Raw genomic sequence first — 17,953 nt, forward strand, 5'->3', positions numbered from 1 at the left:
CTAGAATTTACCCTCTCTAGGGTAAATTTCTCTCTTACTGACCACAAAGGATAGGAGGATATACTAAACAAGTAAACACTCAAAAAAAAAAAAAAAAGCCTTAAATCTGGAAGTATTTAGAGTGCAGGATTATGATGACTGTAATTTACTTTTAAATACTTAAGCAAAAACAACATGAAGCAAATAGAACAAAATATAATAATGATTAAATCTAGGTGATGATATTAGGTATTCATTAGACCATTCTATTTTTCTGTAGTTTGGAAATCTTTATAATAAAAAAGAGGTTTTTACAATTTAAAAAAAGGGAAGGAGAGAACTTCGGGCTTTTTTTGTAAGCCCCAAACCCAGAATAGTTAAGTATTCATTATATTTATTTTCTTACAGAGAAATCTGGGCCCGATTTCTAGCTTTTGAAAGTAATATTGGTGATCTAGCTAGTATACTCAAAGTGGAGAAAAGACGATTTACAGCATTCAAAGAAGAGTACGAAGGCAAAGAAACAGCTTTACTGGTAGATAGATACAAGTTCATGGATTTATATCCTTGTTCTGCAAGTGAACTAAAAGCACTTGGGTATAAGGTATGTACTTGGGCTCAAGATACGTGTAGTGTCTTTACTTTCTGGATGTTCTAGAATAGTTCACGGATAAACTTCACTCTAAAGTAAATTCTAAAATAGAATGTAATCTAGTTTTAAAATAGATTTGCAGAATACAAAAAAAAAAAGTTCAGGAATTTTCCTTGGGTTTATGGAATATTGATTATCAAAAGTACTGAACAAAATGAGAATTAAAATGAGATTTAACAAATGCTTTAATTCTTTCCCTGAAATTGTCAATGCCTTATATCTTATGTCTTGAGGGCAGATGGAGGTGGGAGGAGGGAAGAAAAAAGAAAATCTGAACGTCACTTAGGTATTAGTTATTTTCTAACAGCTCTTAAAACTGATGAATGTGTTTGACAGGTGATCTTAAACCAAATATAATTCCTACTTTGTGGATATAATGAAGAAACATAGCTTGTTAAATCCATAAAGTTCCTTGAAGGATTTGTATCTTTAAAACAGCACTCCTTCAGTGGAGCCCTTTAGGAATTAGCTTATCTAGGAATGGAAATCTTCTATGTAGACTACTGAGTCATAAGAAAACAAATCTGGTACCTGAACCCATTCAGGCCAAAGGAAAGATTAATGTTTATGCAGCCCCAGAAAGAGCTCTTGCTGAGAAAACCATTGTTCTATCATTTCTTGATTATTCTGTATCATGGAACAAAGACCAAGATGGAAATCCAAAAGGAAGTTGTATCTACAAGAGTCCTGGATTGGTCCCTTTAAGCCAACCAGCATTAGGGTGTTCCTCACCATCATTCTCCATTTCCCCACTGCCCTCTCTTAGCCTCTGGTCTGGTCTGGTGTTTGAACTAGATTAAAATGAACTTCAGACATTTTCATTAATGAAAGCTCCAGTTGTGGGCTAGCCCCATATTCCTGTTCTGAACTAAGGGGGTTACTGCTCAGGGATGAGCAGGTTCTGCTTCTGGTTTAACTGCTTCTCAGTGAAAAGCCAAAGACATTTTAAGACTACTATGTGGAATTAATGGGTAAGGCTATTTCAACTTTGCCAAGATGAAAATGGAAATTAAGAAAGTTAATGAAAATATCTTGCTATTTCTAAGTAGAACTACTTCTTGAATATGAATTTTCCATCTTCTATTTCTGTTTCTTCTGTTTATTTGGGTAAGATTATCATGCTTTTGTGTGTGGCATCTAAGTGAGAGAGGGAAAGAGAGAGGGCAAGAAACAATTCTCAGTGGGCCTGCTCATTTAGATTTGCCACCAGCTGCATATGAGCGAATTTTGAGAACGTGAAATACTCTTATATCCCTTAATGGTGGCAAAAGAGGCTCTGTTGGTTCTAGACAGGCAGATTGACACCTGCCAGTTACCTGCAGCAGAGGAACTTCTCTGGGGTAGGTCCTCTTTAATAGGCAGAATGTTGCTCCTTTCGACCTATCTTGGGGAGTTGCTCTCAGTGCTAGCAGGCGTTGCCGGTAGACTGACTTGGTGTGAGGTCAGAGAGGCCTGTGCTCTCAAATCCTCTCTCTGCTTTTCTACAAGCTATATAACCTTGCAGATATCACAACCTCTTTGAGCATCAGTCTCTTCTATAAAACAGAGCTGTTAACTATTTGCCTCATCAAAGAGGGAATAAATGGCAAAAACTGTCTTGACAAATAGTGGCTGTTTAATTAACATTCCTTCTCCCTGTAACAGTATTTGCAGATAATCTTTCATTAGCAAAATCGTATTAACTAAAGTGAGTGATGAGAAGCTGTATGTTAGCTTTCATGAAACAGGACCTCACTTAATCCAGATTCCTCACTTAAAGAAACTGATAGATGTTCAGTTTTAGTGGAAGGGAGATAGCAGGAAAATGTCTAAAACGCAGACTTTCTTCCAAATTTCCCCACCTCTACCTGGATGTATTTACCCACAAAAGCCTGTATCTATCCTACAAATGTCCTACCTGGCGACACTGATTCCGATTCTTAACTGGAGTTGGGTTAAGGTTATAAAACACCAAGTCTTTACAGCCTTTTAGCTTTCCTTGTTGTGAATTTAACAATCTTTATCATCATGGAAGTCCTTGCTTACCTTTCTCCATTCTCTCTGTGGTTTTAACCCAGTTATTCACAGCGTATCCTCAACTGTCAAATTGCACAGTTAAACTCTATATAAGTCCCTTTTTCAGGTTTAGGATTCTTCTGTTCTGCATTTTCAGGATGTCTCCCGTGCTAAGCTAGCAGCTATAATTCCAGACCCAGTTGTAGCTCCTTCTATAGTGCCTGTTCTGAAAGATGAAGTGGATAGAAAACCAGAGTACCCTAAACCAGACACTCAGCAGATGATTCCATTTCAGCCACGACATTTAGCACGTAAGCCATGACTTTAGATCCAGTACTGAGACCTCAATTTGTTTGTTGGTTTAAATCCAGAGGTGTGGGGGGCAAAGTAATGTGACCTTTCCATCTGTAGGTTAATTATTAGATTCAGAGTCACTATGACAAGTGGTTTGGCTGTAGTCTTTGAATAAAGATGAGTTAAAAATGTCTTTAAAAAAAAAAAAACTCACTCATCTAGACTGCAGTAACCCATTTTGGCAGTGATACTTAAGATAGTTTTGAGAAATGGTGCTACACACGGCTCACCTGCACAGCTGGAAACTTACTTCGGTGATGTTATCTGGTGGTGTTTATACTTACCAATGGGTAGTAGCCCCTCTGGATTCTATTTGGACAAGGCCCTTATGATGAAATATGTTACTGTATAACTGATTTTAAACATGGATTGCTGAAAAAAATGACTCGAGGCTTAGAAATGATCTTTGACAAAAACTGACTAGCTCAGCCCCTGGGTTGTCTTACGCAAAGTCACTTACTTTTCTGCCACCCAGTGACCGTGGGGTTGAGACTGCTTTCACTGTCTCACCTACGTGAGTTTGATCAAACCTGTAAAGCACTAAAAGCACTTTAAGTTGTCCAGAACACTGCAACATAACCTAGAAGATCTTTATGTACAAATTACTTGTTCTGGTTCTTACGTGTGTAGAAACCCTTCCATCTCATTTGATTCCGACTTTTCTTTCTCTTACAGCTCCAGGCTTACACCCCGTCCCTGGCGGAGTGTTCCCAGTACCACCTGCAGCAGTTGTTTTAATGAAACTTCTCCCTCCTCCTATTTGTTTCCAGGTTTGTTCATTGTTTTCATGAGAGATATTTGCTCTATGGGTAATGACAGTAATTGTGTGCTTTTCCTCTTGTATCATCGGAAATATAAAGTAGGGCTCTTTTAACTTGTCAGATTATTGGGGATTAAATTTTCTTTGTGTCAAAATAGGGTCCTTTTGTACAAGTGGATGAACTGATGGAAATTTTCCGAAGATGCAAGATACCAAATAGTAAGTGATGAAGCTCCATTTTTAGAGTGGAATTTACATTGTTGTCTCCTAGGCAGGAGAGATTGTCATCCTTTGCCACTGAAGTTTCCAAAACCAGCTAGCCATCTTGCAGAAATACAGTAAAACCTAGGAGGGATCCAAACCCTCTATGTACAGAGAGGCCTATTCATATTCTAATTCTACTAAGAAAAATGTCACCAAAAGCTTATCTTTTCTATTCATGTGAACACACTCAGATTTGGCTTATGAAAATATGTTTAACAGCAGCCTTTTTGTCTTTTACTTTAACTATTTCGTATCAGTAGCACTAGCCCATGCTTTGCTAATAGTAGGCTACAAAATTAACTAAGTCTTCAAAGTAGTACATACATATTCCTTCGTAGCAGCGTACTTTTAAACGTCCTCCAACGGTCCTTTATGTTTTGCTCCAACAGCAGTTGAAGAAGCTGTGAGAATCATTACTGGAGGAGCCCCGGAGCTGGCTGTGGAAGGCAATGGCCCGGTGGAAAGTAATGCAGTACTCACCAAGGCTGTCAAAAGGCCCAACGAGGACTCAGATGAAGATGAGGAAAAAGGAGCTGTCGTTCCCCCAGTTCATGACATTTACAGAGCAAGGCAGCAGAAGCGAATTCGGTGAAGCAGGCGCAGAACCTGCCTCTAAAAGAAAACTTCGCCAGGATTCCTTTTGCCTCTTAAGTCTATGTTGAAAAGAGACAATGCTTTGTTACAAGGTTCTTGGAAACAAAGTTGTATTGTCATTGGTGCCTCTATCATATGGTTCTTGAGAAAAACCAACCAACCAAGTGAATTTCAGGATTTGGAACAGACCTATGCTCGAAGCAAAATTAGGTTTTCGAAAATGTGAGAACAGTACGAAATAGCAGAACCACATTCTGTTCCCTCTTCAAGGGTGTCTTGTATGTACCACTTGAAGACTTGTGAGTTTTCAACAGTTTTATTTTAAAAACTGGATGGCTTATGATTGTAAGGCATTTTATCACATTTTCTCAAAACAACAGTTCTTGGTTTGCTTATGTAGAGTCCTGCCTTATTGTTTGTTTTATTTATGGCAGAATGTACGGAGTCGGTTTTGTAGTTTAAAATTTTAAAACAATCCTTTAAAAAAATAAAAGGATCTCAAAAAAGTCATGTCGCCTGCTACTTTCACTCAGATTTTATTTAAAATAGCTACTTACGTTATTCAGCCAATACTTGTTTAAAAATAAATGTCAACAATGTAAGGAAAAGTCACCTATTTACCATATATACACTTAACTGTATGTCCTTTACTGGTCTTTTTTGCTACTATTTGAAAACATGAGAGATCCATTTTTAAGAAGCAAATTAAACATTTTAGAAATCCTCATATGAATGCATTTCCCCCAAATTAAATGAGGCGATTGAGGCATGTTCTCTTTCATCTCTTAAAAGCAATATAAGTGTGGGAATTCCTTTAACTACTCACTGTCTTGCTCTCAGGTAAATACATTTCAAAAGGTGCTCAATGTTCAAGAACTTTTTTCATGAGCTAAAACAAAGATAGCATTAAAGAAAAGTATAGCCAAGAACCAAAATCTAATTACAGTGAGCAAAAGTGTACCATGCAAACTAAGTCAGAATTAAGTTTTGCTCTTTGTTGGCAACACTATCTTCTCTTGCTCACTTCTAGAAAACTAGACAGAAAACTAGTTAAGCCTAAGGATTGTGATTCAGAATAGAAGCTAAAAATAAGGGAGGAAATAAAGAGGAGGCAAAGTATTAGGGCTACAGGCAATCTTACATCCTGGGTACACAATTTAGAATTTAAATTCAAGTGTGATTAAATATTAGCTTTAAATATTTCTATAAAACTTACAATGGAAAAGGTTATCATCTTGGATCATTTTTTATATAAACTTATATGTAGCAAGGTTATATTTACACAAGTTGACAACAAGCATGTTTTCAGTGTTTTCCCAATAAAGCTGAGTAAAATCTCAAAGTCAGCTGGCTCAAATTCAGATTTTATCGTCTCAGGTATCATTTTCAAGCAATGTGAGTTTTTTTTTAAATATCATAGTCATCAACAAAACGATCTGAAAGGCACAAGGAGTATCATATAGCAGAGACTTCAAAAAATGGAGATACGGAATCTTTCTTGACATGCTACCTTTGGGTAGTGTTAAGAAAACAAAGTGGTTTCAAACACCTGTAATGGTCTGTAATAGTGTTTCCATAAATGACAAAATAAAGCCACATGAATATGCATGAAAAAGTGATTTTTTTTTTTAAGTATTGTAATAAAGAGAACACATATACACACACATACACACCCAACCCACCATGGTGAAATGTGCTCCTGAGCACTGTTAATGCCATTGTGTGTATTGCTCCTACTGCATTTATTTCTAAGATTTTTTCCCCCTAGAAATTATCTGACTTCTAAACTTAAAAAGGATTATTTCTTGCTAAGAAGAAAACATTTTCTAATGTTCTATCTGATATATATATATTTTATGAATTTTTAGTTGTCTGAATGTATGATACTTCCTTGTGTAAACAGTTGAACAAGTAGCGTGATGTTAGAAATCTGAACTTACATTTGGAAATCGATGTGCAAACTCTCATGGATGGTACATACAGCCAGTCCTACACATCCAAGGACTCTCACATCCATATTGCTGGACCCAGAGAAATTACCAAAAGACATCCATATCTTTCCTCTTAATACAATGACACCATCTCCCCAATTCTAGCAACTCTAGAATTGGATACAAATTAAGGATCATAAATCCTTCCTAAACAAAAATCAAACTGGCCTTTAGCACTAAATTCCAAATGAGAAGTTTTATCTATGTTGCCACACAAAGTAAAAGGTTATAGCTGCTTAGTAAATGTAAAACTGACCAAACCGTACCACTGAAAAAGAGTGAAAAAAATACTTTTGTCAGCATACTGACCTTGGACAAGAATTATTAATTTATTTGGTAATTTTATAATCCTCTATTGGCCTGTACTTAACATGTAAAACTAAGAGTTCATTTACATGATAGTAAAATCATAATTACCGTGTTCATAAATTTTGGCTTCTACATTTCAATGCCCAAAGCAAATTTCATTAAAGTTGGTAGTTCTTCCTTGACTGTGACATTCAGCAAGTAAAGTTCTATTTTAGTAAATAAAAATTTCAGAAGTCTTGAAAGGTGATTCATACAAGTAACAAAACTCAGGTACCATTACTGATTTAAGTAAAATCTTAAATATTCAACAGAAGTGTTAGTTTATCAGGCTCAGGGAATAAAAGTCCAAAATAACAATTAAATTACTAAATCTTCTCTGCCTGAACCCTGACCAAAGTTCTGCTTTAAGCTTGTGGAAGACAGTACTTTTAAAAGCAGAGACAACGTGAATGAGAAAGACAGAGGAAAATAAAAAAAAGGAGTGTTATTTCAATTTTAAGGTTGTTTTTAAGTCAGAAGTTGCACTTAGTTTCTCAATGTTTAGTTCAGATAAAACAAATGTAAAAAAATGGTGAAATCTGACTATTGCTACTAACTCCAAACACATCTGATTTCTAAATTAAGTGACATTCCATCAAACCAGGCCCATAGATTAGTTCAGAAGACAACGCAGGTATGGCAGAAAGCCCACATGGGGGACAGTGCTAAGTAAAATTCTGCCTGGTTAGGTTTCTGACACATTTCTAGGACTCCAGCTTTTTCTGAAAGTATCAGTGAACATTTGATAGGTTAACAGAGGTTCGGGGGCTTAAAGGTTTTCCCCTCCCCGATCCCATGAAATTGCTTTGAATACTGTGAAGAAAAAGGCTATCCATTAAAACAGGTACATAACACAAAACCCAATATAAATACACAATGGCAAACATCATTGTAATTCTTTATTTAGATTATGTTTTCAATGAAATAGTGCCTTTTAATGTGAGTTTCACAGCCCACCATCCACTACCATCCAGTCATCCACTCATTTGTTCTCTCACACGTTCATTTAGTTCAAATAATATAGAGTTGGAAATGGGGAGAAATCACTGGGGTGCAGATAAGAAGAGGTAAGATTGCAGGTCTAGTACAGAAGAGACGATAAAAGAAAATAACAGTTCTGGACAGGACAGGAGGAACGCCTTCCCTACAGGCCTGTAAAACGTGCTTGCCTGAAGGGAGCCTGGGCACCCACAGTCAAATTCATCATAACAGATGTGCACCTACAGGCAGAGGATTATATGCTCTCCTTTGTTGCTAACAAAGCAATCTGTAGTCCTTTTCCATGTACAAAGCATTCTAACATCCATGATCAAATTTAATCCTCACAGGAAGTGTGAGTTAGGAGTGTTCCCATTTAATGGATGAAAATACAGAGCCCAAGGGAGGATGACTAACTCAGCATCACGTAACTTGTAAGAAGGCAACAAAGGAAAGCCCAGATAGTCCTCTAAATCAGGAACTTTCTGCACAATCCTACTGCAGTCTACTTAAGTTGCTCCAGTCAGATTTACCACAGAAAGTCAAAACTGGAAGGGCACTTATAGGAAAATTCTAGTCCTTTCATTTTATAGGTACTGGAAATAGGTACTGATTTGTCCCCAACTAATCACGTAACAGAAACGGGATCAGAACTCTGGTTTCTTGACAGCTCCCAGACTTTCCACTCTACCACCCTGCCCGGAATTTGAGAGGTACAAACATACATATAAATCAGGGCATGCCAAAAGGTCACTGGAAATCACACAGCAAACACGGAGCCTCTCCCTTTGAAACTCACCAGGAAAGTAGGTTGCTCTATTCCCAGGGATCTTAAGGCTTTGGAGAAATTAAAATAAGCACCGGCACAAAAACAGAACTGCTAAATAATCCATTCAGAGCTGTCAGCCAGTATGTGCACGTTATATGCCTATTACGTCAAACTTTTTAATAAATTTCCTTCACAGAGAAAGCAGTTCCTGTACACCTGTCTACTGTGCTAATCAGTAAGACATCAGTGTGATTCTTACCTGAAGTATATTTATAGTTGGGTTATATGGTTACATAAACAATCACATTTACAGCCTACTTTAGAAGTGATGAGATTTTTCAAAAAAAAAAAAAACACATAGACTGAGAATCTACCCAATCAACTGAGAGCTGACAAGGCAGCAGTTACTGCTCTGGACAGTCACTCACTCATTCATTCATTCAAGAGACTATCAAAGAAATCTAAGGGACCTGCTGATACTGACCCAACTCTCTAGGCACCCCGTTCTGCCCACATGCAGTGAAACCCTAATGCCAAATAAACTAAGCACCTTCATAAGAGACACTTGTCTTCCACGAATCAGTTAGGCACGAAAACACGTCAAATCCAGTCGGTATGCAGTATATAAAACCAATTCAATTCTGAGGGATGATTTATATGCTGAAGGATATTCTGTCTCGGAGGCAGAGCTGTAGAGGGGAGTTCCGACCAGATGCTTAGTGAACATTTCCCGAGTGACTAAATGAACTAAATGAGTTTTCCTGGCCCTTAGTGATAATCCTACGAGATTCCAGGAAGAAAACTAGCTCGCTTATCTTCAAAGAGCCACAACAAAATGATTCAATATGAATACTGTGATTCTGAACTCTGTCGCCTTCACTCTGGCCTTTGTAGAATTCTAGCAGCAGAACTGAGGCAGCGTGGGCCACGGGAAGTCTGTGAGGCTCCCTGCTATGTATGCATCAAGCTTTCAAACAGTCCAAATTCCATTCTGTCCGTGTAGGAACCCACGAGGGAAAAAAAAAAATCTACTAAGAGTTAATTCTTACAAAAGAAAGCAGAACCTTTGAGACTGAGGGAAAAAGACTCCAGGAGGTGGGGACCCACGCTGCATATTTTGGAGTAAAGCTCCTCCCCCACCGTTGGGGGGGGGGACCCAAATACCCCAAGGCTGAGGGGAGGAGGGGGAGCTGCCCCCAGAACCTCATACTATACAACCAGTCATCACAGCTGCCACACAGCAACCTGATCTCCAGGAACAACTCCAGAAGTGACCTCACTGAATACGCATGAAAGATGTGATTTTGTTCTTTCAAAGTTCTGCTTCCTGAACTTTATCCCCTTCCAATGAAACCAGGGACGATTTGTCCTTGAGTCTAAACTTTAACAACACGACCTCTGACCATGTAACCCTGCAGACATTTCTGATAGCAAGTAAAAATATGAGAGCACAGTCTGCAGCAAATTTGTGAAGTCCCATTCCTCCCAGTATAACCATTCACTCCTCTGAAGCCTGGTATCATTACACAGTCTGCACGGTGAATGTTTCTCCAACCCTGTCCTCTGCTCTGCCCCGCCCCTCATCAGCTTGAATGTAGGAATTCCTTGCATGACTGCACGCCTTGCTGTCCCTGCAGTTAGAGATCGCTCCAACAACTTCACGGCTGTTTCGGATATCATGTCCCCATCTACAATACACACAGGCACACATTTTATTTTTTTTAACAGAACAGGTCATCCGTGAGACCCAAGCTACCCTTTCAGTCACAGGATATGTCAGGAATTCTGGTCGCTGAAGTTCCTTGATAAACACTGCTCAAAAAACCCAAGGATTTTCTATGACTTCTTTATCCAAGAAATAAGTGAGCATATGCTATTTTATCTGAAAACATTCAAATCTAATTCTGGAATTTGAATCCAGTTAATAAACCTGTGTATTGTATCACAGTGAATTTTCAGTAAAAACTCCAGACATTTGTCTTCTTATATATTACACTGACATATATTAAAAAAAAATATTCCTCTTTAACTTCCAAGGCATAAAAGTCAACAAATTTTCCTTCCTCTGTATTCCATAACATGACTGCTATCATCCAGGCTCAGGAGTAATTCTGTATAAAAGAGTAAGCTTTTTAAAATCAAGTAACTCTCCTCTAAAACAGAAGGTTCTAGGGCTCTGACTGGGCCAGGCAGGGAGAAAGCAATAAATTGTGCAGGCGGGAGGGAGTCGGGGAAGGCAGTAAGACTATATAGAGTCCTTCTAACACAAAATACCTGGGGGGAGCCTTTCAAGAGGGGACAAGAGTCTAAACACATTCTTGGCCTGGCTTCGTTCACTCTGGGGTGGCTGTCAGATACTCTTAGGTGTCTGGGAGAAAAATGACCCAGATGCTCCTGGGAGAGACAGGCAGCTACAAATCAGGACAGAGTTGGGGTGGAGACACACAACAGTCCACCGGTTAAAACCTGAGTGCCACCTACCAAACCCAAGATAACAAAAAGCTTCTTTGATTTGTAAACTTGCACTCATAAATATGAACCCTCAAAATAGAATTCAGTGCCTTTTTTTAACAGTGATACACACAATAGTCTTCCTTTTGGATTCAGCGCTGTTAAACAGAAATGTACTAAATAGCCATTTTCCAAAGCAACGTTACAGTGAAGAACAGGTGTTCTGAGTTGAGCGGATCACACTGCCGCTAGAGGGCGCGTAGCGGTTAGGACCTGACGAGGATCTTACTGAGGATTGCATCATAGTAGGGACTGAAGACCATCTTGTTGTAGTTGACCAGGCGAGCAAATTTAACGGCAACTTCCTCCAGCTCTTTCTGAATCGGACCCAATCCCCCCGGCGCTGTGGGCAGTGGCTTCTGATGACCTGAGGCAAGGTAGGCATCTAAGAAGGTCAGGATTCGGGACTCTGTGATGTAAAGGAAAGCAGCTGTTTGTTTCTTGGTCAGGGTGACTTTACAAACTCCTACTTATGCTTCAGTTTTTAGTTTAAACATCAGTGTTTCAGGAAGGTCTTACCTGACCAGACCCCCAGGCCAGGTACCCACAGCACCTGACCTTCTGAACATTCATCCCATGTGTCATGTTTCCTCCATCAGGCTGTTTCATTTCATGAGGTGGGACCATGCTCATCTTGTTTGTCACTCTCTCCCCAGAACCCAGCACAGCGCTGCCCTGAGACCTGCCACCAGGAAGAGCCCCAAATACACTCGGAAGGCAAGCAGAAGCTTGTGAATGAGTAAGGAGAGACTATGGGCGGACAGGTTCTGCTCTCAGAAGAGCAAGACAGACTGAGCCCAACGTTAGCCATTGTTGAAGATCACATGAAAAGTGGGAAGAAAAATATAGAGCAGGAAATACAGGTTCCCGCACTCCTGGCTTGTGATCTAGATTTTCCCACTAAGCCCACGTGAAAGAAGTATGAGCTTCCTTCTCTAAGGCCCACAAGGAAGGCCACGGAGCTGCGGGCATCGTAAACTTGCCCTCCTCTGGGGAATAATGAGGCTGACGCTTTTTTCAGTCCATTCCCCTCTAAGGTATTTTTGCACTCTCCTGTGTATCTTCATCTGCCAAAAAAGTGTGCAAACCACACCTTGCAGATTTTATTACAAAAGCAATAGGGACATTTATATTGAATAAGCTTTTTCAAACTTCATGCCCAACCTCATGCCCTATGGAACCTTCTCAGGTACAACTGACTTTCACCCTTTGGACCCCAGTAACACGCTGTAACTGGCTGTGACTGAACCGCCGAGATGGCAGGACAGGAGCAGCCTGGGAGTCAGTGGTCCCTCCACCGCACTATTCTGCATCCTGCCTGGGTCGACAACATTGATCTGGATGGTCTGTGGGCCCTGCAACATCAGGGGGCTCCGCTCAAGAGACTGTAACTCTTTTTTCATAAAACATTACTTAAGAATTTTAAAAAGTCATAGTATTAGAAGCAAACCCATGTCACTGGTTCAGCCTCTACTCCCAACCTAGAACCCGATAACCACAGATCACTCTGCTCTTGCCTGCAGCCTAACTTTTCATTACTTATAATTTGAACACCTATCTGACTTCATAAAGAAGTTGCAGAGGGACTTCAAAATTAAATTATGATAATTTTAAAAATTAAGTATTAGATTAGATTGATCAACCAGTGAACAGGTTTCACAGTGCGACTGCTGTGATGATGGAAAGTGACTGCTCGCAGAGTAACAGGTTTAATAACTGCGCCTCATTACTGAGTCCTTACTAAGTGCTGCGGGGTACTGCCGCAAGCACTTCGCATACCCTCACCTGCAGCCCTCTCAGCAACCCTGCAGCTGGTGGTATCACCCCCTTTTTAGAAATGAGGAAACTCAAATATCATGTCACCTGCTCAAGCTACACAGTCCTGTGCTAAAGCTATGCTTCTCCCTGACTCACGCTACTACACGTTCAAACCGCTCTGACTCCAGATCTGGGGCAGACAGGTTCCCACACTAAGCAATTCTGTGACACCAGCTGGGTGTCCCACAATTTTACTCAATTCTGACACTACCTGGAGATCGTGTCAGCTCCCACAGGTTAAGAGCTCAGGCTCACAAGACCGCCCCACCTGACTCCAGATGCCAATCACAAGGAGCAGGTCACCCACAACTTCCATGTGGCTTGTCCACAAACTGGAAGTTCCCGTGACATCCTCTCCCTTGGGTCTTGATGATTTACTAGAACAGCTCACAGAACTCAGGGAAACACGTCCTTAGTTAGGTTTACCAGTTAATTATATAATAAAGGATATGGTAAAGGATACACAGTCAGTCAGAAGACATTACAGGGTGACGTTGGGGAGAGTCCTGAGAGCAAGACTGTCTGCTCTTGTGGAGCTGGGGTGCACCACCCTCCCGTGACATGGATGTGTTCACCAACCCAGAAGCCCTCCAGACCCTGTACTTTCAGAATTTTTGTGAAGGCTTCATCACATAGGCATTTCCAGTCCCTCTCCTCTCTCTGGAGAATGGAGGGTAGGGCTGAAAGGTACAAGCTTCTAACCATAGCCTGGTCCTTCTGGTGACCAGGAATCTCTGGCCCCTCCAGGAGCCTGTCAAGAGCCACCTCCTCAGAACAGAAGATACTCCCATCACCCAGGAAATTCCAAAGGATTTAGGAGCTCTGTGCCAGGAACCAGCGGCAGAGACCACTACGTACATTTTCCATTGCTTCACAGAGCTGGAGCAGGCTTTTGACCCAAGACCTGTGATTCCAAAGCCAGAGTCCTAAAACAGTGATGACTGCCTGGTCACTTGCGCAAACCCTAAGGTGGCCCTAACAGCACTGTTGTGACTGATCACTCTCCCCACCTGTCAGCACTCATCATCCATCCAAAGCCCTCTAACTTCCTCAGAGGGGCCCGTCCACCAGCCCCTCGGCGGGCACATCCCTGGTCCTGCTTCCCCCAGACGTACCCACGATCCTGCGGATGGGGTTGTCGGGACTGGCCACGGCGTGGACCTGGCCCTTGAGCACGGCCTCCTTGTCCGTGGTGAGGGGGCTGAACCCGCACAGGGAGAGGCAGCTGCTCACCTCCAGGCAGACTTTCTCCCCGACGGTAGTCAGGGCATCCTCCAGATGGAAGGAGCTTGAGCAGAGAAGGGAAGGAGAAGCCAGGGAAGAAAGGGTCTATGAACAAAGCGCACCTCCACTCACTCACCAACCCCAGCCCAAGAAGAGTCACGACAACCAACTCCTGGACTGATGTGTTCAAAGGGAAAACTGTGATCTCTTCCCTGACCCGAACCTCTCAGACTGTGTCCACCTGACTCAGGGGCCTTTCCCTCTCCCCATCTCTCTCTGCTAGAAAGAACAGTGGGTTAGGGGAGGGCTCAGATTACACCAGGACTAACAATCTAAAAGCCAACTTCTTGCTGCACCTGCGTGGTGAAATAAGCCTGGAAATGACTTAAGACTATCCCGGACATGGCCAGAGCAATACATGAGAAACCGGAAATGTGGCGGCCGTGGGACAGAGTGGGAGAGACTCCTTTCACTGAATGCCACTTTGTCCCTTTTGGGTTTTGAGACACAGTGCATTAACTACTTTCAAAGAATAAACAAAATTGAGATCTGAAAGTTAACAAAATGAGCACCTCGATTTCCTGGGGCTCCCGGGCTCTCCTAGAGTCTCTGAGGGGAGACCTCGTGCTGGTGGATATTGTATGAGGAGGCAATTGCCTTTGTCCTGGATCGAGATCCTTCCTACGGTAGAATGAGCAGGAGCATACATGCGAGCCCCGGGACTCACTGCTGGGCCAGGGTGCACATGACAGAGCAGGGCTGGCCTCCCAAGGAAGCTCCAGTCAGGCCCCCTCCTCAGTAGCTTTGACTGAGCAGTTCTACTGGAGGGGGACCTGGTAACAGCCGAAGGCCACACTTGTGCAAGGGCCTCAGGCCAGGCCTCGCCTCAGCAAACACCCTCCAGGCACGAGTCAAGACTACTGAACCCCAGGTCACAACTCGTGGACACGGCCTTCCCCACACTGAATACACGCACGCTTCGCGCAACCTCAGCTGTCAATTCCTCCACTTCGTCAGGAGGAGAATGTTTGGGGACACTCTCCCTGAAGAATACTCTGAGTTGGACTTCGTCAGATACAGTGTTAATTTAGAATCACTCAAAAATATTCTATATGCTGGAAAGCACGTAAGTCACCTAATCTGATTTCAACGCAGGAGCAGCAGAGCAGCTGCCCACACACAAGTGTGCATTAGTGCTGGTTGATGAATAATCCACTTACACCCAGCTCAAAATGTCTCTGAGGAATGTGCGAAGGGCAGAACACTTTAATCACACTCATACAGCACTGGAGGAACACAGCTTGTTTCTTATTTGACCTTTCCCTAGGGCTGTGTTGACCAAACTGCTGGTTGGTTGTGAAAGTAATTCACTGGGTTTTTTTGTTTGTTAGTTTGTTTTAATGGAACAAGAATAGAATGGAAATATCAGGAAGCATTAAGCATAGCTGCATAAGTTTCACACACGTTTTTATTTCATTTGCATGTGTGTTGAAGTGTGCACAAGGTCACCCTGGAAGATCAATTTCCTTCTGTGCATCCTGGTCACAAACATTTGAAAGCCACTGTCCTAGAGCCTTGTTAATCAACCCTAGAGTTGATTCTGACTTTGACCATATAACCTTGAATAAATTCTGCTGGGGCAAAGGACGCTGGAGAGCCAGGTTCCCTGTCAGTCCCTAGAGGGAGGCTCGGGTTCCGCCTTGCACCAGGAGACCTCTGCTCCAGCCTTCCCTCTCCCACATGCTGCCTCCCACTCCCTCCACAGCTCTCGGCCACTTACGGCAGATGCATATCTGTGAGTAGGATCTTCACAAACATCTTCAGTTTCTCAGCAAAGTCAGCCCGGCTGGAAATTCCTGGGGCTGCCATGCTGAACGTGACCAGCAACACAGCCCCCAGGACGGCCAGTTGCTCCAACTGCAGTTGAAGCTCTTGGAAGCGAGAATGGTCCATCAAAACTGTCTGCAACGAGTTAAATAGAAATCATCTCTGAGGTGTAGGTTTGGGCTGCGGCCAGCAGGGGGCGGTGGGGCCACAGTCCCCACACAGGCCTCAGAAATTCCCCTCAGGATTTCCCAGTCCTTTCAGAGCCAGTCATCAGGGAGCTACGTGGGAATTTTCCTCCCGTCTCAGAGCCCCTTCTTCCTTAGAAACATAGACAGACTGGGTGCAAATCCAGACTTCGTCATTTAATAGCATAACCTCATGCAGGTTTCCTCAAACTCTGAGCCCTGCGGAAAACGGTGATTCCTATTTCACCGGGCTGTTTTAAAGATGAAAAAAGACCTAGTATATAAAGTGGCTGGCAGAGCAAACACTCGGCAAACAGGAGTTAGATCATTAGATGGGGAGAGTAATGAGGGACAAAGCGAGGATGACCAACTCGTCCCCGTTTTCCCGGGAGCGTCCTGGTTTAAAAACTGAAACTCCCAAGTCCTGTGAACCACCCCTCCCCACTCCCGCTCCCAGCCCTGCACAAGCCAGACAGCCAGTCGCCCCATCCAGGGCACCGGAGGGAGCGAGGGAGAAATACACTTCTTCACCTCAGTCTCCCCTCAGCAGCTAGCACAAAGGAGGCTCTCAAGAACTGGTGAGTGAATAAAGAAAAAATTAAATGATAAGCAGAAAAAGCAGGAATGACAGAGATGACCCAACGCCACCTGGGAAGCAGCCAGTGAGTGAATTTCCACAACTGGGTCCCCCGTTGTTAAAGACAGCCCGGGTACTGCAGGCCAAAGTCCCCTGTGTGCGGAGAAGGCAAGGGCAGTGCAAAGGCTGAGGAGACATGACTGCTGATCTGAGTTTTCACAGGTTAATCAGACAAACTTTTAAGGGCTGGCTTTGCTATAAAGAAACTAACACATGAAATCAAGCCTTTAACAACATGGGATCTTAGCAGAATTCTCCCTAAGATGTAAAAAGCAGTTTTGAAGGCTGAGACGCCTCTTCTGTTAAACAGAGAGGCTTCACCATCTCTTTTTTGACTTCACTTTGTTACACAGCATCCTTGCTTTGTGGCCTCCAAATAGTATGCAATACTTGGGTTCAGGATATAAAAGATTTCCAAGGATCAATTCCGAGAGTAGCCATCTGTGCCCAGTGAAGACACCACTACCCCCCCCCCCCACCCCGGCTATTTGTTAAATGTCTCCGGAGGGAGGGGGGAGCATGTCACTGTTTCAGGAGCCCCTCCACCCCCACTTCAACACTCTCTTCAGAGCCTCCTCTGGCACAAAACAGGAACTCAGAGGCATGAGGTGAAACCTTAGACTTTTTACGTCTTGACAGGAAAAATAAGGAACTTAGATGAGAAAGAAATTTAGAGAAGTAGCGGGATCTGAGGCTAGAGGCAAGAAGACTGAATGCCCTCAATACAAAGGGAGAGTCCAGATGCCAAACCAGCTATTTGCCAGGGGAATCCCTTGCCGGTCATCTCCTTAAAGGACTCCCGTAGTGAGAAGTACTTGTTGTGAAAAATTTACAAAGGAAAAAATATTGCTCTGCATGGACGAGGAACAAGGTTCTTTAGATAAAACTGAAAAGCAACATCACTGTTATGGTTTTTATAGAGATGAGTAAAACAGAAGTTCAGCAGCACACATTGGAAGCCCCATACACGGCTGGTGGGACTGTAAAATGAGGTAGCTGCTTGGAAAACAGTCTGGCAGTTCCTCCGAATGAAACTCAAGAGTCACTCTGTGACCCAGCATCTAATC

General features: G+C 42.4%; 2 protein-coding genes across 9 annotated transcripts in view; one reads left to right on the forward strand and one right to left on the reverse strand.

The window, feature by feature from the left end:
* Nucleotides 1-5,105, forward strand: part of CSTF3 (cleavage stimulation factor subunit 3) — a 62,019-nt gene extending 56,914 nt beyond the window's left edge. Inside the window, exons 17-21 of the mRNA XM_011000510.3 lie at nucleotides 388-583; nucleotides 2,784-2,937; nucleotides 3,656-3,750; nucleotides 3,899-3,959; nucleotides 4,394-5,105. Of these exons, the coding sequence (XP_010998812.1) occupies nucleotides 388-583; nucleotides 2,784-2,937; nucleotides 3,656-3,750; nucleotides 3,899-3,959; nucleotides 4,394-4,596 (709 nt within the window). The 3' untranslated portion in view covers nucleotides 4,597-5,105. The remainder of the gene's footprint in view (nucleotides 1-387; nucleotides 584-2,783; nucleotides 2,938-3,655; nucleotides 3,751-3,898; nucleotides 3,960-4,393) is intronic.
* A 2,713-nt stretch (nucleotides 5,106-7,818) lies between these two features.
* The window catches only part of TCP11L1 (t-complex 11 like 1), a 30,197-nt gene continuing 20,062 nt past the window's right edge, over nucleotides 7,819-17,953 (reverse strand). For 6 of the 8 annotated variants that reach the window (XM_011000525.3, XM_064492467.1, XM_031459835.2 and 3 more), the window contains 3 exons: nucleotides 16,018-16,199; nucleotides 14,129-14,301; nucleotides 7,819-11,604 (listed from right to left, as the gene is read on the reverse strand). In XM_011000525.3, the coding sequence (XP_010998827.1) occupies nucleotides 11,402-11,604; nucleotides 14,129-14,301; nucleotides 16,018-16,199 (558 nt within the window). In that variant the 3' untranslated portion in view covers nucleotides 7,819-11,401. Of the gene's footprint in view, nucleotides 11,605-14,128; nucleotides 14,302-14,323; nucleotides 14,919-16,017; nucleotides 16,200-17,953 lie in introns of those variants that run through there. The other 2 variants (XM_031459836.2, XM_064492468.1) reach the window with 2 other exon arrangements.

This window comes from Camelus dromedarius, chromosome 12 (genome assembly GCF_036321535.1).
Source record: "Camelus dromedarius isolate mCamDro1 chromosome 12, mCamDro1.pat, whole genome shotgun sequence".
Classification (NCBI taxonomy): Eukaryota; Metazoa; Chordata; class Mammalia; order Artiodactyla; family Camelidae; genus Camelus; species Camelus dromedarius.